The sequence below is a fragment of the Gavia stellata genome, chromosome 10, assembly GCF_030936135.1.
Source record: "Gavia stellata isolate bGavSte3 chromosome 10, bGavSte3.hap2, whole genome shotgun sequence".
NCBI lineage: Eukaryota > Metazoa > Chordata > Aves > Gaviiformes > Gaviidae > Gavia > Gavia stellata.
The window spans coordinates 4859373-4884555 of NC_082603.1; the positions used below are offsets into that span (position 1 = coordinate 4859373).

The following is a 25183-nucleotide window of genomic DNA, read 5'->3' on the forward strand; positions in this document are numbered from 1 at the left end:
AAGCTTCCTCCTCTAGCTGAGATAGTCAAACGCAGCCAGGTCAGTGGGAGGGGGGGGAGATCATTATCCCACAATGTCTTGGTGAGGTCAGTCCAGGTCCCAGGCAACTGCAGGTCACCTCATCTGAGCATGTTGCTGGTGGCAGGCAGCAGAGAGGCCCAGGCTTGCATGGACGGAAGGACAACTTACTCCTCTCCTTTGGAGCTGCCCCTTCGGGTCGAGGCAGGGGCATAAGGAGAGGAGGAAGGGGAAGCTGCCCTTCTCTTCTTGATGACCAGAGGACTTCAGTTTCCAGAGTTGTCAACCTGGGTGACATTTCTCAACATTTAATGCATCTAAAAAAAAATAAATCAAAGGAACAACTGAACCATATTGTTGTGGGATCTCAAAGCAGATTGCTTGCATGTCCAGGTAAGGCTTAGAGACTTTCTTTTTCCAATGGGGATGAAGGAACAGTCCAGATGAACATAATGGGAGATGTGCAACTGAGGACAGCCCTGTGTGGTCCTGTAAGCTCCCTTCCCAAGTAAATCTGTTCCCGTATGCAACAAGAGAGAATCTTCCAGCTTCAGCTTGTGGCTCAATAAATTTTATTATTCCTTTTTGTTTTTATTTAAAAGAATTTGTTTTCCTATCATAAAAATTAGACAACCATACCACCACCACCAGCAGCAGCAAAGTCTGTGGAGTTAATGTTGATGGCAGACAGTTCACTGGTGTTTCCAGTGTCTCAAAATGTCCTAGAAAGTCCATAAATGGAAAAAAACCCAAACATGATGGTTTTAGGGAGGAACATCAAGGTGGTTTCGGTTTCTTGTCCTGCTGAGGATCCCAGATGAATACTGTAGCATATCAGCAGGACCAAGTACCTCATGCCTTGAGAGAAAACCCTTCATACCAGCTCCAGTACCTGATTAGTAGGGAAGACAAGACATTTAGAATAGCAATTTATGACATTCATTATCTCCTACATCAGCATATAGATCACTAGGACAGGACTGACCCTTCTGTCTCCACCCCTTACCCTTTATTCACCAGCATGCAATAATATCACACAAATGGGATAAGCACTTGACAAAGATCCCGATTTTGATGTCTGCTTGCGCTAGGACAAATTGCAGCATGAAGCAAAACCATGCACAGTTGTCTCATTTCCACTCATCCCAATCAATCAGTTCTTGGAAATCTTGTAATGGAGATCAGAGATTTTGTCCTCTCAGCCCTCTGGGCTCACATTTCCCTTGTCCACGCTACGATGGTGCAGCAGCCTCTGAAGGCATGGTCTAGAGACGGCAGAAGAAAAGTAACCATGAGGGCTGTCACCTGCAGAGGGATTTGCACAGCCTGTATTAACCCGAGGTGGTTTTTCTGGGGAAAGCTCTAGAGCTTTAGCCCATGGGTGCTGGCTGGCATGGCATCTGCCCTCAGATTGGAGTGGGTTTGTGCAAACCCAGTCCTCTCCCAGACCATCCCACCTTCCCTCTGTGTGCTGCCAAAGGCGAATGGAAATACCAGAGTTCTGACAGCCCTGGCTGTTCACACACTTCTGTCTACCTTTTCTCATTACAAGAAAAGTGCGTGAGCAAAACCTCTCCTCTCTAATCACTCTCCTGTTGCTGCTGGATTCACTTCAAGATATCAAAAGCGTCTGTGCATTTTGCCCATTTTAGTAAGAAGTGACCAAAGTAACGAGCAACCAATTCCACAGCCTACTAAATAAATTGCCTACGAACAAGAGGCTACAGGATCACACGCTGCAAGAGCTGGAGTAACCAGACCACTCGTGGTCTACAAAGGAGGGAAAAAAAAAAAAAAAATCTTGACACACAGTCAAACACAGACCACTTGGGTCTCCCCCCATTCCTGCTTTTTTGGTGATTTTTCCAGGACCATTCAGACCAGCAGCTCTGGTCTGGCTCCAGAGCTGCTATCGTCACAGGGATGCGAGGGGAATCAGGATGAGGACCTCAGCTTCATGAGAGTGACAATCCAGTGTGTAACTTGGCAAACAGCAAGTAAACCCCTTTATCAGCAGCTACAGAAAGCTGCCAGGGCTCTGGGCTACGAGCTTGTGGCGTTAACCACCAAGCCCCAAAAGCATGGTGGAGGTCAACGCTGCTGTGTGCAATTTGGGATGGCATCAGACTTGGGGTTCTCCGGAGGATCAGCACCAGCCTGGGTTTGGGTACTGGTTTTGCTCAGCTGTCTGACAGACACATAAAGAAGGACAAAGTCTTTTCCATATTACTTGACATTTCATGGATAGAAATACATTGAACAGACAGTCTGGAAGACTTAATTCAAGTGCTGAAAACCTGGCAAAACGCTGGCTTCTTGGTGCACGGGGAAGGCTGTTGCTTTCACAAAACCCTGCGCTGGCAGCTGCTGTCTCTTACAGCCAGTCTGGGCACCGGGAGTAAGCAAAGCGAGGGAGCATCCCTGCTCATTTTAAACACTGCTCCAGCCGGCTGCACATCAGGAGCTCAGCTTTCAGCTCTACTGCACCCCGCCTTGGCGGCAGCAGCCAGAGCATGGGCTCTGGTTAACGCCGGCGACTTAACACACAGCCTCCGCTGCCACAAGCAGCAGCACGAGCCTGGGGAGATGGTTGTACCAGACTCTCCAAGCTACCACGACCCCGAGGAGCAGCGGAGGCACAGCGGGTGCTGGACGGCCACCAGCAGCTTTTCTACACCTTGCTTTAACTGGGTTTCACCGCTGGTGTGCTGTCTGCTCACCCTGCCATGTGCCAGAGGCAAATACATAATTTAAATTACAAACTTCTACAGTTGGGTTGACCTCCTCTAATGATTTCTCCTGGCTGTATGGTTTCTCTGACCTTGCTCTTTACTAACAACAGATTTCAAGCATTTAAAGAGGAGGTGCATGAAATAACTTACCTTAATTGTACCCTGACTGTTAGCAGCAATCAGCACGTTGGACTCCTGGAAAAAAAGAAGAGGCACTATCACAATCTGCCATTGCTTTTTTTTTTTCCTTTTCTTTTTTGGAAGTAGCAGCAGAGAAGCAGTTGTTTTTATCTTAAACATTAGAAGTATATCAAATTTCAAAGGGACTTAACTCTTCCCATTTCCAAGATGCTTTTGAGGCTAGAAGTCTTTATAAAAAGTTGTATTACCTTAAAGAATTAGAAAGCAATAATCCTTAGTGCTTGTACAGAGCTTTAAATCTCCAAAGCAATTTACAAACATGAATTAATCCTCACAGTCTCCCTGTGAAGTGGGCAAATAATAATAATAATTTTCATCTTTTGGCAGCACATGGACAAAGGTCTCCAGCGCCCTAACTAAACCGACTAATCACTATGAAAAAACCTCTCTGTCTCTGAGGCCACGCAACCTCTCCCACTGCCAAGAGTTTTCAGACAAGTAATACAAAGAGAAGAGATTAGAGAGCAATAGCAGATACAACCAGTTTGGAAGGGAAGATAAACAGAGAGGGCTCCAACTCTGCTTTATTCAGAAAGGCAGCATCTATTTACCTCCTGCCAATTGATGGAGCTGCCTTTCGAGATATCCTGGTTGTCTGCAAATTAATGGTCTGCTGCATCAGTCAGGCAACCCCCAGGCAAAAACTGGGGGAGACAGCCTCTGCTCTTCAGACCGCATTCCTGATGTGACCAGCAAGTGCAGACGCACCCTCCCAACCCAAAATCGTTCAGACAGGGGGAAATCCAAAGGAACGATATGGTGTCAATAAGCCTAAAGCATGTAAGCACTGGGGCTCCGGCAATAGCCCTGGAGATACCAAGGTTGAACCACTGCTCCCAGACCAGTGTCCCGCATCCGTCCTTGTGCCAGCAGTTGTAACATATGCTGCCAAACCGCCTGCCGCAAACTGTTTTCTCTAAAGACAGCTGATATCTTTTCTCAGACACATTTTTCAATTTCTCTCGCTGCTGCTATCCATCCCCAGACAAACTTGCCATAATTATCCCATCACTTAACGCATGCATTTTTAATAAACTCGGTGACTAGAATACACCCCGCTCCAAAGGGAGTGGAAAGCCAGCCCCAACAGGGTTGCGTGCTGCCCCACCACAAGGTTCGGGACTTTGCACAGCCACCAGCTTCGAAGCAAATAGAGAAAAATCCTTTTCAATGCAAAAACCCTCTTATCAGGTAAGAGTAGCCTTGCAGTGGACCACTGGGCTAATTGTTATAGATAGATTTGTTCACCCCTGGTACAATCATTAGGGGATTAGTTGAGACTCCTGATATTATCTCACCAATGATCCTCCAAGTGAAAGCTCCTGAAAAGAAAGTATATCCTCAAAGGAAGCATATACTCCAATTTCCATTAATATGATGGCTAAAAGAGTCTAATCCTGTGAACCGCTCAGCTTGTGGTTAACAGCATTAGAATCAAAACCCACGGGGGGGAATGCAGATATAAATGTAATTTGGGGACTAAAACAGGGACTGGGACGCCAGATAGTATCTTGGAGGCAAGAGAGAGACACTGGCAGCTATCTAGCATACAGTGCAAGAGACTTGAACTCCTAAGTACAGATGATCCATGGTTTGCATGATTCCTGTTTGCACTGTGAGTGATTGGTAATACATCCTGCTGCTGCAGTCTGCTGGGGTACCACTGTAAATGAACTCTGGTTCAATGAACAGTTTTACCTGCTAAATAAAATAAAAACGCCAGAGGGTAATATACTCTCACTCCCTTGTTCTTTAGAAGCTACTGTTTTGGGTTTTTTTTCAGCAGGGTCTGAGCTAATCACCATTCTGCTGCCTTCATCCACAACCATGTGATGCAAACGGGAGCAGACAGCAGCAAAATTAGCACCAAATCTGTCATCGAACAGTGACTTGCTTGTTAAGGCATTCTAACACTGCTTCCGCGAGAACGCAGCTAGGTAACTTGTTTTTAATTCTCTAAAGAAGCAATTCTCTTCCTTTCGTGTTGCCTGTAGAATAGCCAATATATTCAACATGTTAAACACCTAAGCAAGTCATGAAGTTGCTTAGATCTGTAGGTTTGTAACTCACGACAGCCATGTGCATGTTGAACCAACCCTTTTGCCAGGATATGTATGGATGGAGTCACCATGTCCTCAAAAGATAACCACCATGACCACTTAATTGGCAGAATACCTATTTCCCCTACGGCACTGCTGAGCATCTATGTATCTCAGTCATGAAAAACAGGGTATCACCATCCGTTGTGGTTGCATGTTCTACTTTGCCATAATCACCTGGTGTTTCTATGCAGGGCAAGAAGGTTGAAAGGCTGGCCTTCATCATCCCTCCCAAAATTGTTGTCTGCAGAAGCCAGAAACCCCCAAAGCAGAGGTAGAGGGTATGCTGGAGATCCACCCCGACTGAGTAGTCTTGCTCTGAAGAAATCAGTTATTAAAATGACTCTTCTACGCATGCACCTCCTCCTATGGGTGGTTAGCACCTGTAGCCCTTCTTAACAGGAGAGGCACAAGGTGCCAGCTGCCTTTGCTAAAACAAGATTGAAGAAAAAAAATCAACAAACCCAACAAAAAAAAAAATCAAGAGATGAGGGTTTACTGCCTGGCAAGCAACAGCATTTTGTTCCATGGGGCTGCTAATCTCAAGTATTACTGCACAGCGGTGGAAAGCCACTGACTGTGTAACCTGATGAAATGTAGCAACCTCTCCTCCACACATCAAGGCATATAAGGAGCGATTGGTGGAGACGTGGCGTGGTGCACTCGGGTTCCCTGTGATGAAATAACGTGGCATCTCAACAAGCCAGGGACAGCCATAAAATTGACGGGAGGCAGCTTAAGAGTTTTGGTCCTGTTTAGTCAACAGAAAAGGGCAAGGCTCTGGGGATGTCAAAAGTATGCATCTTCTTGTCTCTTGGCATTACAGAGGAATATAGAAAGATTAATGGACAAATGCAGGTACATCTCAGGACTCATGTTAAGATTAATATAGGGTGTAGGTCCAGAACCGCTCTAAGATGCTCCAGGGCTGAAGTTCTGTGCTAAGACTTATGAACAGCCTTCCACACATGCCAACTTTCTCCTTGACTGCAGTGACAGTATTATGTGAAGTCTGAAGGACAGTTTCTTGACATTGGGAAGGACTTGACTCCACCACAAATCTCTGTTATTGCCTACAGACTGCATGCATATCCACATGGAGGTAGGCATTATGCAAAATGAAGTTGTAAATCAATCCTGAGAGCAAAAGACAGACCAGAGAGAAGCACGTCTTTCCCGAACTTGACACACGCCCATCTCCTGTACGTGGCACTGGATGAACACAACTGGTCCACGCACAGGAACTTAGGAGCATTTGCCCTGGAGATTTGAAGGGACTTTCATTGATTGCGTCAAAAGAAGAAATTCCTGCAGCACATTCTTGATGGCAAAGAAAAAACAAAATAAAATTTAGAACCTTCCTGAGTAGATGAGATACCTGCTATATTCATCATTCAAAGGAATTATTCACCTGGTGACAGCTGGGTTTTGAAGCACACCGATTTCCTTCCCTCCTAGATGAGCCCTGTATTTGGATGGCCCTGGGGAAGCAATTTGTACAGGGAAGGAAGGGAGGAGAAGGCAAGTCTGGCTGACTGCTGGTATTCATACAAGAGCAGTTGGCATTAAGAGAATCAGAAATGCTCTGGGTGTTTCGTGAAGCTTGAGGAAACTCAGCTGAACAACTTGAAAAGTTGTCAGAGCTGGTTCAGTGTGGTAGGGAGTAAAACACAACTGAGGTTGTAGCTCTTCCACTCTTTCTTTACATCTTTGTGCAAGAAGATATTGGGGGGACACACAAACCTAAACGAACGTCACCCCAGATGGACAGCTGTTAAAACCACACATCTCCTTGGAAGGACACACACTGATATCCAAGTTGCAAGGGAAAGCTCCAGACAGACCCTCTAGCTAAGCTGTAAACACATCCTCCCAGTAACTGCAAGGCTCATCCCTAGCCATCCCTCTTCACTAATAAAGAGCCAGCATGGATGCCTGCCTGCAGCCGCAGTGCTCCAGGAGTTAAGCATCCCTCTCGCCAGCGGGCTTGTACAAAATCACAGCTGAGTATTTTTATCATCTTCCTTCCCTGACACAAAATAGACAGCCTGTCCCAAAGGGGCTCAAAATAAGCAAGACGAGTACAAATCACTTGCATCTTTTTTATTTTCCTTTAATATAATCCTTTGTGATACCATTCCTCCTCCATTATCCCACATATATAAATCCTTAAAGTGAAATTCAGAAGCTCACACTGAAGGAAAACCTGAAGCGTGGTCTACACAAGAGGAGGAGCCTGGACGCTGACTTTGAAACACCTTGGCTCCCCTCTTGGGAGTGAAATTGTGAATCAGAACATTTATATGTGAACATAACCTACACTTTTACAGTTAGTAAATGCAGTAGTTTTGCAAAAGCTAGTCTTACCAGGAACAGAGTCAGGGTACTTGAAGGTTGTGAACTGCAGTGGGTAGCTAACAACCATGGCTTTGACCCCGTAAGCCAACACATGAAAGACACAGCAGCACTCTTACGTGCCATAAGCCCAACAAAAGCAACCTTTATACATACTTATCTGACTGCGCTTCCCACAAGGCCCATGCTGAAGAAGGAAAAAAGTTTGGCTAAAGGAAAAATGATACAACATGGACCTACTTCTACTTTTGCACTCCCCCCTACCTTCTACAGATACCAACAACACCACAACGGGCTGAAGAAATTGTTCCTTAGGATTGTAAAGATGCCAATGGTGAAGCAAGATGTATCTCCAAGTTATATGTGCACATGTTCACGCGATGGACTGGAAATCTTATTTGGGACCTTCACTGTATCATAAATAATTACAGGCCATGAAGTTTGTGCTTCTCTGTTACCCCTCTTTTCTGCACAAATAAAGCATATTCGCCTCAAACTTCCAGCACAGTTGTCATTGAGGTAAGTGTGAATTTTCTGGATTTTCAGCTAGGTTTGTTCTACGGATTCACAGTTAGGATTCTTAAAGATCTTATTTTAAATTAACTTCTTACCTTCCCACCCCAGCAGACGTTTTTGCTAACAAATGGCTGGTTCGTCAGCAGTTCTCTTTCAAGCAGGCTGACTCGCTGCCAGCGAACCCTGAACACTTAACTCAAAGGAACTGGAGCCCAATTAAGCAAAGTTGTTGATACAATGGGAAAATATACTGGGTGAGAAAGCTTGCACTGAAGCGGCCATTGTCTGATGTTATTTAAAGGCAGAATAGAAGTATATAGTTGAACTAAATCTAGTGCTGTTTGTACAGAAAGCCCCTTCTTTAAGTAAAGCTACTCAATCCTTACTGAAGATGGCAACTCTTACTCAGGTGCTGGCTTTTTGGACAAGCTTCAGACTATCTGCAAGACTTATCTCACCAAAACTTCTCCCAGCGACATCACGCGTGAAGCCTTTTCATACATTGAATTATGTTAAAGTGGTCCCCCAACAGACCACCACTGCTTGACTGCTCTTCATCTTGTAATTAGCAGATTCTAATGCCTTTTCACTCTAATCCCCCTGAGACCTGGTTATGTTCTTGTTGTATAACTCAAGTCAGCTTTTGTTTTTGAAAGAAAATTACAAATTCTAACCTAAGAAACATGATGAACCTCCAGAGTACAAAAATCAAGAGGTTTTTAAAAGCTAAACTGCTAGATTAGATCTATTCCCAGCAGGACAATGTGCTGCACGTGGAATTTTATTTTCTTTTTTCCATTGTTGCGATACAATCTTGGGATGGTTAAAATGGTGCACAACCCTCTATCTCCCTGTGTGCCAGAATTTACTTTATATGCCATCACACTCACCTAACATTAATCCCTTTTGAACAATTTTAAGGGAATATTATCTATACTGTGAACATCAGGCCCAGGCAGAAATTAATTACTTCTTTAAACCGAGCACTTTTTTAAAGAACGAGGTCTTACATACAAAAGATGTTGTACCAAGACATTTCAGGAGCAGCTACACCCAACTCTTTAGGTTTTAAACCTGGAACAGAACACGCATGCCTAAACCGTGTCTTTTAATCCTTAAAAACTGTATTTTTATCTCATTCTGAAGGTAATTCCTTTGTACACACAGAGATAAAGCCTCCTTAGGCTTATCTGGGCCCCCCCAAAAAAAGCAACAACTCAATATATCTGAAAAAGGTCTCATCTGTGCTTCCTTCTAGATCCAGCTGCAACTCCACAACCTTTTGAGCTTTTTAAGTTTAAATGCTACACAATTACATCCGCACAGCGTAATAAAGATACTTTCTTAACACATTAACCCACAGATTTACAGATGACAGCACTCCTTTGGCTCACTTTCTATAGAAAGACTTGCCTACAATCATATGCACACACACGTATAGTTTCTTCTCACATAGGAATTCATGGACACACTATAAAGGGGAAAAAAGCTTTCAAACAAATTAGTGTTTTCATCATCCTACATCACGCAGAGTTTGCAGCTTCTGCACAAGATAAAGCGTGTTTTACTAGGAAATGTGTGCAAGCAGAAATTCAACATCTCCTTGAATCCCTCCCCTCGTTTTTCTGCAATTCCAGACTTTAACCTCTGTACCAGGGATGCTTTTATCAAGTTTTCTGACACTTCCACATCTGGTCTTTTCTAACCACGACTCTCAAAACATGAATATATCCCTCTTTCCTGCTCCCTGAAGAAGCAGTCTTCTCATTTTTGGATTTTACACTGAATGCATTTTTCTACTCCTATTGAGACCAAACTCAGCACAAGAAGATGCTGTATAACTGGAAGCTTATTTGCTATCATATATACCCAGGTCTCTGTATTCACAGCACATGGGCGCCCAGAGGAAAGCAGCCCAAGGCTTGCTCCAATGACACACTCAAATAAGTAGTAAGCCATATCTCAGCCAAGTGAGAAATCACTTTTTCTTAGCATGACCCTTCTTTTCAGCATGTAGCTCTCAAGAAACAAGATCAACAAGGCAGTTCAAGACCAGGCTAGAAGAAAATAGAAGTATGCATGTATACGGTGCTGCATACAGGCACCAATTTGCTTGTTTCTACACCACCTTCTGAATTCAAGACGGAAATGGAGGCCAACGAGACTGATGGGAAGAGGGCAAAGAAAGCTCTGCAAAGGCAGGAAAGCCAGCCGGCAAAGCCCACCCCAGGAACTGTTGATATATTACAGGCGACCGCCCCTGTAATTTAGTCGTTCTGCAACAAAACTGGTTTTGATGAGCGCCTAATTTATTTAGAACTCAAGACGAGAATAACTCGTCCGACACTTACTATTCTGCATCTACTGCAAAGCGAAGCAAACAGCTCTAACAGCTGTTGCACACTCCCCATCAGGCAAGGTAGGGAGACATATGTTAAAACAAATTATGTTGGCATTAACCCCACCCTCCCAAAGGGCAAGTCTTCTCCTCTTCTGTATGTGGGAATATTGAGCTTCACTGCCCATCTATCTGTGACAAGGTCTCTAAAGCTACTTGTTTCCCATGGTCATATATCCTGGGATTTCAGACGCTCCCCATAAACAGTATGCTCAAGGCCTTGAACAAAGCGGCAGCAGTATATAAATACAGCTTGCAATAAGCCTACAAAAAACGTATACATAAACATGCAACACATTAGCATCAATATTGCAAACCCACAGGAAACAGCTAGGCATTAATTTAGTGAAAACAGCTTTTAGCATCTATTCTCTTAATACTTAAAGCTCCCAAATATTCATCTAGCAATTCTACATAATGCAATGCCATACATCGCTTGACAACTGCACAGTCCAAGACCTGCATTCCTACCACCGATACATTTTCCTCCTTTCTCTTCTACTGTCTGTTGCAGTCAGTCATTACATCATGCTGGAGGTGATGAATTTAATCTCTCCCTAGCCAAGGTCATGCTGCCCTGCCCATCCATGCTGTATGTGGCAAAACCAAGCCCCAGGGTGCTATTGTTACTATTGCTATCCCTTACGCCTCCCTTCCAAACCCTCATCAGAAACAGAATGTGTGATCTGAAGAAATGGCCACCACTCTGTAGGAGTACTCAGAAATATAACCTAAATCTGGTAGTTTTAGATTTTCGATTTTGTGCAGACCAATGGCAAACCATCAGGGATGAGTGCCGTAAATAGCAATCAGTAGAACGTGAAAAGCCTTTTCAGTCAAAGCTACCCTGAATTGGACAGACAAGCAGTCCACCCTACAAGCACAGCCTACCATGAGTGCTACACAGCCCAGTCCTGAAGCACAGCAAGGACCACCACTCCCAGCTGCTGCACTAGGAAGGAAGGGATGCAGGTGGGAAACTCCTGAGAGATGCTAAAAGACATCCTCTCCCGCACCTCTCAGCTACTCGGTCCTCTTTAATTTATAACACACTCCTTGCCCTACTGTGAAGGGCAAACTCCAACTTGTTTAAGCCTTGCTTCATGTTTAGTTGGTTCTCTTATGCCTCTTTCTTTCACACACACAACGTGTTTCTCCCAGCTCTCTTACCTTCTCTATTCCTCTTCCATCTCCTTTTTGCCAAGTCAGTGCTTTCTCGTCCAGCTCAAGTGTATCCAACACTCCTCAGTTGCTCAGTTCCTTCTTTCAAATCTTCTTCACAGTTGAATCAGCAATTCCCTAGTTTGTGCAAGAACGCTTTCATCTTTCCCAGACCATCTGTCCCATATCCTTCAGGGCTTTTGTATTTGTGAGATCATTGACCCTTGCATGGCATCTCTCATCAAAACCCTACTTTCAGCACTCCATTCTTGAGTTTCAACTGCCTCTTCTACAGCACCGTATACATCTTCCCATCTCCTTCTCCCTCCCCCTGTGAATCCACCTTTGAAAATCCTGCTTACAGAACAGTTTCCTTTTCTTTCCAACCCTTTGGCCTTCAACATGCCAGCACCAACACCAATGTGCACATCTTTCTTGGGCTCAGAAAGGGAATAGATGACAGTTAACCTTCCCCTCTAGTCCCAGTATCCAATCAGCCAACTGTATCTGCTCCCACAGGCCGCCTTCTCTTCTTAACTCTGTACTTCTAGGTCCCTGAACTCATAACTGCACTAGGATGACATATCTGTTCCTCTGGTCCCTGCCTGGGCTGTCAGCTACAGCTCATTCCCACATCCACCTCAGAAACATCTGCCTAGATAAAAACCAGAGGATAGAAGAATATAAGGAGGCAGAAGCCTTTTGGTTAGAGACTGAAACACCATGTTATTTTGTGGGAACAAACCGCTGCTGGGCCATGAGCTTTCGACAGGAGAAGGTGATCCACATCAGCAGCTTGCAGACACACACATGCCCCAGATATCCTGGCTTTCATGCTTCTTCCTGATACACAAGAGCTAATACCACACATCAGCTGCCGTGCTGAACTGCAGCACACTCTTCCAAAGGCTGACAAATGGTTTCTAAGTTGGGCCAAGAGGGATCACTGCTAGGTGACACATCTCCTGTGCTCTATGAAGCTCAGCGTACCGTTGATGCTGCCAGTGGCTTCCCTGGGCCACGCACTGGAGTTTGAATCCTGTTATTAAATCAGTCCCCACGTAGAAATACCACAAAATAAGCCGTTAGCTGGTCCAGCTCCTGCTTCCCTTCCTCTCCCAGTGCCATTAGTTTCAGCCTCTAAATAGCTGAATGATACAGGCTTAAAATTGACCCAACCACCTTGATGTTAATATTTTGAATTATTAAGTCTTAGTTCTCTAATGCCAATAAATCATTTCTATGTGCACATTTAATTAACAATCCAATCAGTAAAAACAACTTAGCATTCGCACAGCACATTTTATCAGAGGAACCAAAAGACACATTACAACATTAATTAAGTGTAACAAATGCCCTGGTGAGGTAGCTAAGTATTATCCTACTTTGATATGTGGGGAAACTGAGGCAACACACTCAGTGGATTTGCCCAAGGTTAATCCAGATGTTCAGTGAGGCGCTGAAGAGAAAAAGCAGTGAGAAATACCACTGAGATTTAATTCTCCTAATAAGCATTCCTCTTCTGAACTGCAGTATTTACTTACTTGCTGATGAGGAATCCGTTCCAGCTGTGTTCCTCTCCCAAACAGACTAGGGGCACAAGCCACTGCTATCAAGCATGCTAAAAATCAACACTAAACTGCAACAGCTTGCCAGGTGAGGCTGAACACACTGGGTCCAACATGACACCCAGCCAAGGGTTTTAAAGAACACTTAATGACCCTTCCCACCCTATGGACACATCTAAGCTCACAGGATGCAGGGCACTTACCTAGCAGTCACAGGTCCCAGACCTACATCAGTGCCTGGTATCTCCCAAGTGCTCCAACAACTCATCTAACCCTCGGGGAGTTTCCCACCAGGCTCCCAAGCCAGGAGCAGGGGAGAAGAGCAAGAAATTCCCGAATGACACTGACTCTGCTCACAACACGCTGAACAGTTATGAATCTTGGAAAATATCAGGTGTCCCAATATCCTCACTCTTCTACAAACCCATAGTTTAATCAGTCTTTCAGGCCACGCAGAGCCCATCCTGCCATCTCCTCCCTTCCCACACCCAGGAAATGACCTTCATAGTGGTCCTGGACACAGTGGCACCTACACAGCTGTGGCGGCTCTGTTTGAGGACATGCTCCTCTGTGCCCTCAACCTACAGTTCTAGATTCAGCAGTTTTGTTTGCTTCCCCTATTTGGTACAGAAAACCACCAGTTCCTGGGACTGAGGCTATAGCTGACAGCCAAACTGATTTGCCCAAGGTATCAGGGATAGTTTTTTTGAGATGCAAGTCCAGTCTTGTTTTTTCCAAAAATCATGAATACTGCTCTGTATGCAAATGACATGCTGTGGAAATGCTTTAGGTTTCCCAATTATCACATGATGAAATGTTTCAGACCCAGATGATGCCTACTGTCAGTCCCTTTAACTCAAGTGTGTGCCTCTCAGCAAAGCTGGATGGATTTTCAGAACTTCTCACTAAAACCAAGAGTTGCTCATCTCATCATCTTTGGCAACTGGTTCTCTATGATTAAGGGACCTGAGTATTGATATGAAGCCTGTCTCGTGATGGTAGGATGCAGAGCCTTCCTTCTCCAAGCAGAATGACATACAAAGTGTTGCTTACATAGAAGTAATCACAAAGTCACCAGTTCCTGCACGGCTCCCAGTCTGAGACAGGGTGTGAAGAAGATTAAATAACACAGAATTTACTTAATTAAAGCAAGGGAGAGAAAGGCTTAACTAATATTAGGGTATTAAAGTTACCACAGGCTTAAGACAGGGTGTATAAAGCCCCGAACTAACCTCTGGAGAAAGAGGTCTTGCAGCCATGTAACTGGTGGGAACGCGTGCTGGCAACTGCTAGTGGGACAGGCTGGAAAATAAAACCTTACTAAACCCCTCACATGATACCATCCCTTCAAAGCAAAAATGGAAGAACAATTAATGCACTACAACCACAGATGGTGGCAATCAATACAGGAGAATGGGTTAATCACAGGAGATGTCAGGAATGACGAAGGGAGCCAAGCCAAGTCGGGCTGGCTGGGTCAGCAAGAGGGGAACACTTTGGCAGTAACTCTCGAAATGGCTGATGGACTGAGGAAATCAATTTATTTAAAACTGATAATGGATTCATACTCTGCTACTGTTCATATTATATGGTTTGGCTGTCAACTCTTTGGGTCAGGAAGCTGTCACTCGCTGTCTGTTTGGAAAACACCTAGGTAAATTGGATCTCTTGCCGATTGTAGCTTCTTTGCACCATCTTAATGAAAATCACCTCCACCTCTAAGACTGGTCTGACACAGATATGCAAAAAAGGGTCACGTTAAAACAACCTGAAATCTGACATTTAATTTGTATATGCTTTAACTGTAATAACATCCCTTGAACATACCCATTCATTTTTAAGTGGGATCCCACCACCAAACCAAACCCAAACCCTAATACTACAGTATCCCAAACCAACCAACTTTGAAAGTTCTGGACATATATTAAAATCCTGACCGTTTCATTAACAGGTCTTGGAATAACGTTGCAGAGGGACTCAAGTGCTCGATATCTGCGAAACACATTAACTATTCTGAATGTTTTGCTCATGCCAGCTGGAAAAGAAGGATGATGGTTTCGCTGCATCTGCAAGCCTTCTAATTGTGTTACTGGATGGGCCAGAAGTCTGGCAGCCATGGAAATCAAAGCCTTCATTTCTCTTTAAGCCAGGAATAGCATATTTAATAGCAACAGGAACTGTCATGGGTCTAAGTGTCAATGCTGAGGATGCTGTCTGCGGGGGGGCAAACGACAGCATACGTAAGATGCTGCATCTCCAGCGGAGGCTGCAGGCAGGGAGGGTGGGGGATTACACATCTGCATGGCAGGCAGAGCTACAGCAAGGGGAGGGGAAGTGAGGCACAGCGGGAGAGCAAAAATATCTCATCCCCAGAGGCTGCTTCCACCCAAAGGGTCGCAGCTGCTTGGTGGTAAGGACAGAAGGAAAGGGTACCTGTCTGTAAGGTGGCCCAGCCTGTAGCTGCCTAAGCCACTACAGGAAATATACATATATTTCTTATCTTTTCTATGCGACGCATACATATATGTGCCACAGAAGTGAAATCACCAGGACCTGGTGAAAGAAGGGACAAACTGTATCTTGCAGGAAAAAAAAAAAAAAAAAAAAAAATCGAGGCAAACATTAATATTAGCATGCCTATAAGCTTCACGAAATTATACCTATACTAATGCTATTTATAATATACACCTATTTGGAAAAGAGGACTTTGATTTAAGGAATGGAAGTTTCATTAAGGTAAAACAAAAGTTTCCATTAATCTTGAAAGAATTCACAACCTGCTGCTCTCCTTCACCATCCAATTCAGCTAATGTTATAACAGGATCAAGCGCAGCACTACGTACCTGAAACTTCCCGCAATGCAGACAAGGCCGGGCAAGCTGTACCAAACCACATGGCCTTCTCTAATCTTGAGAAATAGGAAGCTTTCTCTCCTCAAAATATTGTTTCAAGAATGCCCTGAGTGCAGTGGACAAATATTTTCACCAGCCAGGGCACGCAGGAAAATTATGAAGGAGAAGAGATGTTGATAAACTTGAGATTGGCAATGAAAAATGGCTAGAGCCTACACCTGCAGACAGCAAGTCCTGATGATATCCAAAACTGCGTTTAATGTCACAAGCACAAGTTTACTCTTGAGTATAATTAGGTAAAATTCCAGTTATACTTAAATCTTCTCCCTGCACATATTCAAGTCATAGGGTTGTGTTAAAAAAGTCTACTGTCTTCTGTTCCTGTGGTACCGGGTAAGCAGAGGTAAGGATGGGGCAGCAGAGCTGAGCATCCTCCCCCAGCCAGCAAAACCATCTCCTCTTCACCTACAGCCAAGAATGGGTTTAGAGCTGGCCTGGCTCGCAGTCAGTGTAAATCTCTGTAAATCTATTATGACCATATGCAAAAGGGAGCTGAACTGGACTTTGAGCTGGGTCATATCTGCAAGGCTGTTTGGAAGAGAGCGATCTTTTGTTTGTAAACTGAAAGATGCTGGAATCTCTGCAAGAAGATATGTTGAAGCCCATAAGCCATTTTTGCAGGTCAGTTTTCAAAGTAAGGCCACACTGCAAAATATCAGCTTTGATTACCAAATTGTATGGCTGGTATTGAAAAAGACAGTACAGTAAATTGAATTTTAATAAGGTCTGACTGTACATAAAAGGTGAAGAACTCCATTAAACAAAACCATACAGAGTACACATGATACATATGAGGTTGCTCCCCTAATATACTTCTACTGATGCTTTCTCCATTGTATTTATCTGGCGGGGAGAAGGGTGTTGGAAGAGAAGACAGCTATGCCTTAGGTATTAAGAATGATGAGAGTACAGCTTCATAGCTTTAGTACAATAAATGCAAAGCATGACATCTTCCCTACTTCGTTCTGCAGAATGAACTATTCAAAAGATAATAATGAACTTCGCATCATCTAGAGGACTCAATTGTGCTCTGCTGCCTGCTTCCCTAATCCCATGCATCTAAAACACTCCCGAATCCAGAAGGACGAGCGAAACCAGCAAGAAAAAAGCACCTGAGAAATCAGAAATCACTGGGTCATTCAGCTGTTGAAAAGCATTTTAGATTTAAAAACAAAGGATGTGAAAAAAACCAACAACCCACCCCATCAAGGACTGAGATTAAAGTCAAAAGAAAAACGTAGGATGTCTTTAGACAAATTCATTGATTGGGGGGGGGGGGAATAATCCAAACTTGACACACAATTCTTTCATTTACCTTCCACTTTCCTTCTCCTCGACTTGCTCACTCACCTCCCTGCAACTTACTCTCCCCTAAAGAATACCAGGAGGTAGCCCCAAAATTCTAACTGTGTTTGCTATTCTACTAAGTCCCATGGATTTAAATGGGCAAAATTAGGAGGACTCGCCTATAAGGCATTCTCCACAATACTAGATGAGAAGTCACCTGAAGCTCTAGATGGGCTTTCTTTTGTTTATGGCCTTTAAATAATTCAGAGAGAGGAGTTGCCAAGCTGAACCTGCAAAGCTCCCTTGACTTTGGACTTACGCTATTAGACTGCCTGTCTATTGTTTACAAAGACAAAAGGGAAAATGTTATGGGATCATATGTCTGCATGGGAGGGGAGTCAAGGACTAGAAGAACAAGGGCTGTCAGGACAGAAGTCATAAAAAAACAGATGAGAAAGCAAAAGCAGGCAATAGGTGAAATACAGATGTACCAGCAAAGCAGCAAGAGCAAGTTGCCTGTTTGGTTGTGCTATAAATAAACAATGCTAGCAATTTCTTGTGTAATATTATGTCATTCTTTAAAAAGGAAAACCCCAAATGCAAATGGTGACTTTAATTAGCAATTAAAAGCACAACTTCCCAGCTATAAAGCTGCAGCCGTCTCTCCCAGATCTGTCTCACTTCTGCAAACTAGTGACAGCCATCAGGCAGTGGGCCAGCACTTAATAATCATCCCAAACCTCAGAGAGAGCAATTTCATCCTTTCTCCCTTTTTTCCCCTGGGCTTTTTGGGCAGACAAATACGGTAAGGGCTGTTGAAGATTTACTAGGTCCTGCCTGGGGACACCAGCAGACCACAGGCATCCCAGGGAGCTCACACACTCCAAGGTGCCTTTTAGATTTATTTATTATTTTTTTAAAATGACTCTGGGACATGCACTGCTTTGACAGGGTTTTGCACCGTCATTTTCAATCAAAGCTGCAAACCTGGCTTACAGCAATGACTGTTTCTTGAAGCTGCAAGAAGAATTGAAAGGGAAGGAGAACCTCAGGACATGTGGCCCTGCTCCACCCAGAACATAACCACCTCTATAGCCAGTTTCCTAAACCTAGTGAGGACTTGAAAAAAAGAGCATTTTAATACAAAACCCAATAACTATGATTATAGTCTTGCTTTAAACTACCGAGCTGGATTAACTCTCAGCAATTATACTTAGCACTGGATGCTGCAAACAAAACCCTGCCCAAGGGCTGTCCCCACATGGTGGGATGCCACAGACGGGCAGCAGAATCGCTGCCAAGGATGCTGCAGGAGCTGCCTTGGCATATTATGGGATAATACACGTGTATGGAGGGGAACGATCCGTTTTAGTTGGCTCTCCTAAAGCAGACAGAGACCTCCACTTTGCTCTAGGAAGACTGCAACGGTGGACAAAACACATTTCTTTTGCCCATGACTGGTCCCAACTGGTCCCAGCAGCTTCCAGTCCTACAAAATGTCATGATTAAAACAGCCTTTTATTACATTGTCTTTTATCCCGGGCTTCTGACCGTATCAAATCCTAAATGAAACATGATGTACCGCATGCAAATAAGCTGAAGAAAAGAGGATTCAAATAATAGGAAAATATCATTAAGTGGGGAAGTTTAACTCAGAAGGTCAAAATCATTCTAGCCAGAAGAAAGAGACGCTGCACGGGGCACGCATGCACGCCCAACAGCCTTAAACGCAGCCCCGACGGCTCCTTTCTTACTCGCTCAGTGACTGCCAGCTCACAGCAGGGCCTGAAACTGCAGTGCTTTTAATACGTCCCTAAATCTCCTGGCCTTGAATACGCTCCTAAACTCCAGGGAACAGCTTGCCAACGGTGTGCTGCCTTCCAGCATCCCTACAGCAAGGCCATTAAACAGCAAGCTGCCTTCCCCCCCCACTTTATTTTTATTTTAAATGTGGTACGTGCATTTGAAGTAAGTATTGCCAGCTCCCAAATGTTACTGATCACAGCCTGCTCTCAGGTAGAAGGAGTCCTGAAATGAACGGAGGGGCTGTCAAGCTCACACGTCACAGCTTGGAAATCCTTGAATTAGATGCTTTCCCCCATGCTCTCTCTTCCGCCCTTTGAAAGGGGGAAAACCAGATGACATCCTTACTCCGTTCTAGGCTGTAACTGGAGATTTAGGACAACCTGACGGCTCTACACACTCCCTGCTGGAAAACAGGAGATTAAAAAAAAGACATTAATTCTTAAAAGCATGGTTTTGTTGTTAGCATCACTGCACTGGCAGCGTGCAGTCGGGCTGGTGGCAGCGGTGGATTGCGCTGCTGCTCTGCCGGACACGCTGTCTGAAGGGCTCGGGTAGCTGGAGCCCGAGCTTGTCCTTCTCCGGGTTCCCAAAGAAACAAAGCTGCATTAAGGTACTTAATTCTCCATCCTGGCCACTCCACAAACCCAGCAGTGGCTCAGTTAATGGCAGACCTTTAAGCCGTCAGAGGCTTCTGCAGGTGGAATAAGGCCTTTTTCTTATTGCATGCCAAAATAATTTCTAGCTAACACACTACACAGATTTAACCCATTACGTACAACACTTCCTAACAATTTTATTCCTAAAAAACTAGAAAGCATTTTACTTTCTAATGAGCAAATGAGGAAAAAGCATCCTTCTTCATGTAATGTACTCACAAGTAGCTCTCACGCGCTTGTGGTTTCTCAGCACTGAAAGACTGAAAAAGGCTTTCAATAAAGTGAGATCTGGGTAATGTTATACATCACTGTTTAAAGACAGTTCAATCATCTTCGTTCTGGATTAAAGTCTTGCTCCCGATTAATCTTAAAAGAGCAATGAATAGGAAATCCACGTCCCAGGAAGTAGGAAAGATTTTATCTTTAAATCCAATTCACAAGTAAAATCATCTCTCTTACAGTGGATAATTCTGCTAGTGTTCAAGTTATTTTCACACAGTGGGTATAAAAAAAAATTATCTCTAGATATCTCAAATTGAAGTGACTGTTTTTAACGCTTCCTGTCATTTTGAATGTATGCAAAGACTAACAATACTGTATCAAAAAGAGGAGCTCAACAATCAAGAAATCCATTAAGCTACCAACGACACTAATAGCAAAAAGCAAGTTTAAAAAGACTGAAGTATATAAAGAAAAAAATCATGTAATTTTCCTATTGGGATTATAGGAGTGAACAAAACCCCTTGTGTTGCGACACAGTACCTCTGATTTTGTAATATCCTTCAGCTACATAAATGTTAGAATACAAACCTGAGCTCTGCTGACAAAGGGTGAGGGAAGACAAACAAACGCTTCTGGCATTTGATTTTTTTAGCTAATCTGCTTCATTCTCCCTCAGTTTTAGATATTCTTTCTGAAGAGATGCTGCTGTTGACTCACTCCTCAACAGACACGATGGTGCTGGAGCTGGACCACACAACAGGTACCCCCTGCTTTCCCCTCAGCCTGACGATTCCTCAAACGTTTCAGAGCAGAGATGGTGAGAAATACAGGACACAGTACAGCGGATATAAGAAAATAAAAACAACTGTCCTCTGCCAGGACTCAACATGACTTATTTCTTGTCGTAGCAAACTTAGTGTACTGCTACAATCATCAGTAGAAAAGCTCCCATGAAGAGTTCATGTCATCTACTGCCCTAGCTATAGCTTCCAAGGAAGAAATAAATGATAGTATAAAGAAATGTCTTCTAAAAAAGTCACACACATGGCACATACTCAGTATGCATTTGTCTGGACAAGGAGAGGCAGAGACGATGGGGCTTGGCATGCATTACGTTCATTACTTCATTAACTTTGATTTGTAGTGAGCTGGGCTCCAATTCCACATTCACATGTTATCTGAAATTAATACAGAAGCCCCAGCCTGGCCAAGAATACACTTGTCTGCATAATAAACGGACCTCAAACCTGCTCGCAAAGGAAAACAATGGAAACTTGAAAAAATCTGTACAAAAATGAGTTTTCACAGCTCCCCTCCCCACTGCAGAATGGTTAATTCCCAGGTTCACAATGAATAGCAAAAGCCAAAGATTTAGTGATTGTGGTGGGCTTACGAGAAGGAGACTGTCCTTGTCTACACCCGCGTGTTCAGACAGCTCTGCTCTCGGGGAAAAACCAAGGAGCCTTACGACGGGAAGAAGACGGATGGCTGCAGGGGATGGCCAAGAGACGCGAGAGGGTCTGAGTTTGCATTCAAGGATACACTGGGAAAGCAGCGGCCAAATTGCGTCCCTGCACCCTGTAACCGTACATCTATCCAAACATTTATCTAAAAGAAATCTCTAAAGCGGTATTTTTCTTATATAAACATCTGAGCATCAGCAGAGTGATTTTTCACAGCGTGGATCTTTACTTTTGGCAAGGTAAATATATATATTCTTAAGTTTTGAAACAAAGAAAACTCACAAGTTCCTAGTGCAGGCTGCTGCCTGCTGTAACAGTACAAAAGAAGTTTCACAAGCTGCTAACTCCTGTTTTACTTCAGATTTTCACGCGTTTCCCAACAATTTAAATTTCTTCTTTTGCATTGTCAAGCCAAGCGTGAACCTAACGAAAACAGAAAGCCCACAGCAAGATGAATCCTTTTGTACTAAATAAGGACATTTGTATTTCACTTCCAGCTCATTTTCTCTCCTTTTTTTTTAATACTCCTGCTGGCCCAAATTTATCTTTTCAAATGCTGGAGCTAACGTGCAAGTTGTGAAGCAAGGCACACACAGAAGCACTATTAACCTCCTATTTTAATCAAGGACATTTCACTCTAAACAAGTCAAGCCTTCCCCCAAGCACATACTCCCCAGACTAGACAGGCTTGCCGTTATTTGGTGGTCGGAAGAAACTTGGCCAGAGCAGTCTGCTTTGCAGAAGGACTTTCTTGGAAGAAAAAAGACAACAAGGTCTCAACTGATCAACCTAGAAACTAGGAAGAAAAAAATCATGTATGCCTGGTTTACACGGGGAGACTTGGCTAGCAATGCCGAGCCTCTGCCAGCGCGGGTAGCGAGGAGGGATGCCGCTTCGCCTCCTCCTGCTGCAGTTAATTTACGTGCTATCTGCAGATTACAGGTAAAAGGAACTTTTTTTAATTTAATGGATCTAAACCAATCTTTCTTCCCAGTATATGTAATATTGCTTATCTTCCCTCCAGTATCTCTCATTATTACAAGTAAATGGGAAACAACGCACTGTCTCATCTGCCAGCTCCCCAGGCTGCCTCCACTATACCTCTCTGCTTAACTTCATATTCACTTCAGACATACTAAAGTAAAACTAGAAAATCCAGTACTGCACTAAACAGCTCAATTCTCTCCAGCTTCAGCAACCAGTGAAGTGTTTTGGAAGCAACTATGATATACAATAACATATAAGAGACATAATTAATTGAAGCTGTGCTTCCCTTGCAGAATTCTGAACACCTTGTGCAAGTGTGAATGCAACTCTATTCAACTGCACAACCCTGAATTTAACAGTATCATTTCTGTCTAAAAGGTACTCATTAAATTACTAAACATAATTTTCCTGCCATACCGGCTTTCCGTTCCTTAGAAAGGACCTATTATTATAATTCTGTGTGTATCCTGTATAAAATAATTATATCCTAATTACATATCCAGGTAATTTCAACTCAGACACGAGATTGCTTTCAAAGGAGTGACTGTTTTCACTCTGTGCACAAAGCTATCTCATCTAGCATTAGCTAGAATTAGATCAGAACAGCACCAAAAGGAAACTAAGTTTTATTTAAATAGGTTAAAAGGATACAAATTCGTGTTGCTGTTGGAAAACCCGTAGGAGCGGTTGTTTTTACAAGGAGTGTCATAAAAGCCTTAATTCTTGCTTTACCAACATGCAACGCAATTGGCATTAAGCTGGTCACAAGTTACTGGGTTTCAAAACTCTTCGGGGTTTTATTACTGATAACAGAAAGGCAGAAAACGTATGAAAACCTTCAGAACAGTTGCTCAAAGCCAAGCAGTAACTATATTAATGCAGAGACCTACAGAAAGTAAAGCTTCTGCAGAGAAAACCACCTGTGCATAAATGCTTCTACTTCCATTTCACCCAGAGGTTAAATTATCTGATCAAAATCTTGAGCTGGAAAGAAAAAAATCAGTTCATATTTTTTCCACTTCATTTAGACTCTGTAAAACATTAAATCCTGCCATTAAAATTGCTTAATTAGGAGCGCTAGAGCAAAAGGTTGATGCGGCTCCTGAGCTGTGACTACTGAATGGTGGTGGTCTGGCAAGACTTGCCATCGGGAGATGCACAGAAGAGGGGGGGAGACAATATTGTGAGGTTGCTTTGACTGTAATTGAAGCAGTGTCACTTGTTAGAGGGAATGAGGTTATAAACCCACCTTCAAACAGCAGCAACAGCAGACCACCAGCAGCGAGGGTTTCAAACACCCTCAGTGTGGGAATTCTGCTGCTGCATTGAAGCAGACTTCAAAGGTGGTGGTTAGCCCAATGCCAATGGCTTTTCAAAACCTACTTCACTCTCTCTCGCTTTGCTCTTGCTGGTCTGAAACCAGAGTCCTCCTTTAGCACTGACTAAGTATGGAGAAACGCAGCTTTACCCCTGCAGCTCCTATCTTAAATGACCCCTTCATCTGCGTCATAAAACACTGAATACTGCCCAACTAACTGAGATTAGCTCTGAGCATTCAGACCTCATCTCACTGGCACTTTGTGCCAACCAGAGACTTCAGCAGATAGATGGCACTTAAAAAAAAACCAAAAAAAAAAGCCAGCACAAACCTAGCAGTGGAAAGGACAGCAAAGGCTGTTCACGCAGGAGATGCTCTGACTCAGAGGAGACCAGCTTTGGTTGGAGCTTGAGATCAGGCAGTAGATGCCGGCAAAACTTGCTTTGCTCCTACAATGACTTACTGCTTTCAGGGGGCTCTGCTCCAGGACACCACACATAATACTCATTATAAAAACCCCAGAAAATACTAGGCATGAGCCTAGGCTAAGAGTTGCGGGGGAAGAGAGAGAGCACGCCTGCCACCTCTAATCCCTAGGGCAATAGAGGGTGAAATGCCCGCAAGACAAAGGCATAACACTAAGAACAAGCATGGGAAGAGAGGGGCTTACAACTCACAACAAGCAGGTTTCCAGGCATCATCTGGAAAAAAACAACCCCAAACCTTATAACAGGCTAATCAATTATTTAATCAGCATCTCTAGAACCCAAAGGATATGTATCAGAGTTCAGACCATGTGGCCCAACAGCAGCAGTGCAGAGGTTGGCACCCAATCATTTAATTCTAAAAGCAAATGCTCTCTGAATATGAATCTGCTCTTTTCCTCTCTCCACCCCAATATACAATAAGGATGACCCTAAGTATCACCCCAATAACAAATAATTTTCTGTTAAGTTGTACTGTTTGGGACATAGCTTATACAAAGGGCCACACAATACGTACTGCTGCACTTCAGCTTGTACCTTGTAACATTATGGTTCAGTAGGGAGTTGGGGACAGAGTCAGGAATGAAGTCCAAGTTCCAGGTGAATTCCTAACTTGGGTTCATCTGTTATAAAACTCATACTTGAATAAAGAATTGATGGTTACGAAAGCAGCAGAGTCCCAACAGGAGAGAAACATCCACTTACAAGTTTAATGACAGCTGCACAGAGACTTCTTTGCGTCCCCAGTTCATAGTGTGTATCATACCAATACAATTTGTGATTGCATTGGGATGCTCTTATTTTTTAAAGCCTAGGAAACAACAAGAGCCTGCTCGGACCTCTGCTTGCACCGGCAATGAACTGCAATCCATTATCTGTACAGCTGCACCATCGGGATCAGCTACTGGAACTGCAATGTCAACAGCACTCAGAGTTATGTCAACCACTATATCATTCACTTGCTCTAGGAAAGAGATGGCTTTAATAAGGAGGACCTCA

At 43.6% G+C, this 25183-nt stretch overlaps 1 protein-coding gene and 1 non-coding gene across 2 annotated transcripts in view; both read right to left on the reverse strand.

Moving 5' to 3' along the window:
* Positions 1-493: 493 nt before the first annotated feature.
* COP1 (COP1 E3 ubiquitin ligase) overlaps positions 494-25183 on the reverse strand; it is a 130140-nt gene continuing 105450 nt past the window's right edge. Inside the window, exons 19-20 of the mRNA XM_059821833.1 lie at positions 2901-2945; positions 494-910 (exon numbers count right to left, since the gene is read on the reverse strand). Of these exons, the coding sequence (XP_059677816.1) occupies positions 893-910; positions 2901-2945 (63 nt within the window). The 3' untranslated portion in view covers positions 494-892. The remainder of the gene's footprint in view (positions 911-2900; positions 2946-25183) is intronic.
* Positions 18591-18725, reverse strand: LOC132317665 (small Cajal body-specific RNA 3). Its single transcript, XR_009484146.1, has one exon. It is a non-coding gene; the product is annotated as a small Cajal body-specific RNA 3 (non-coding RNA).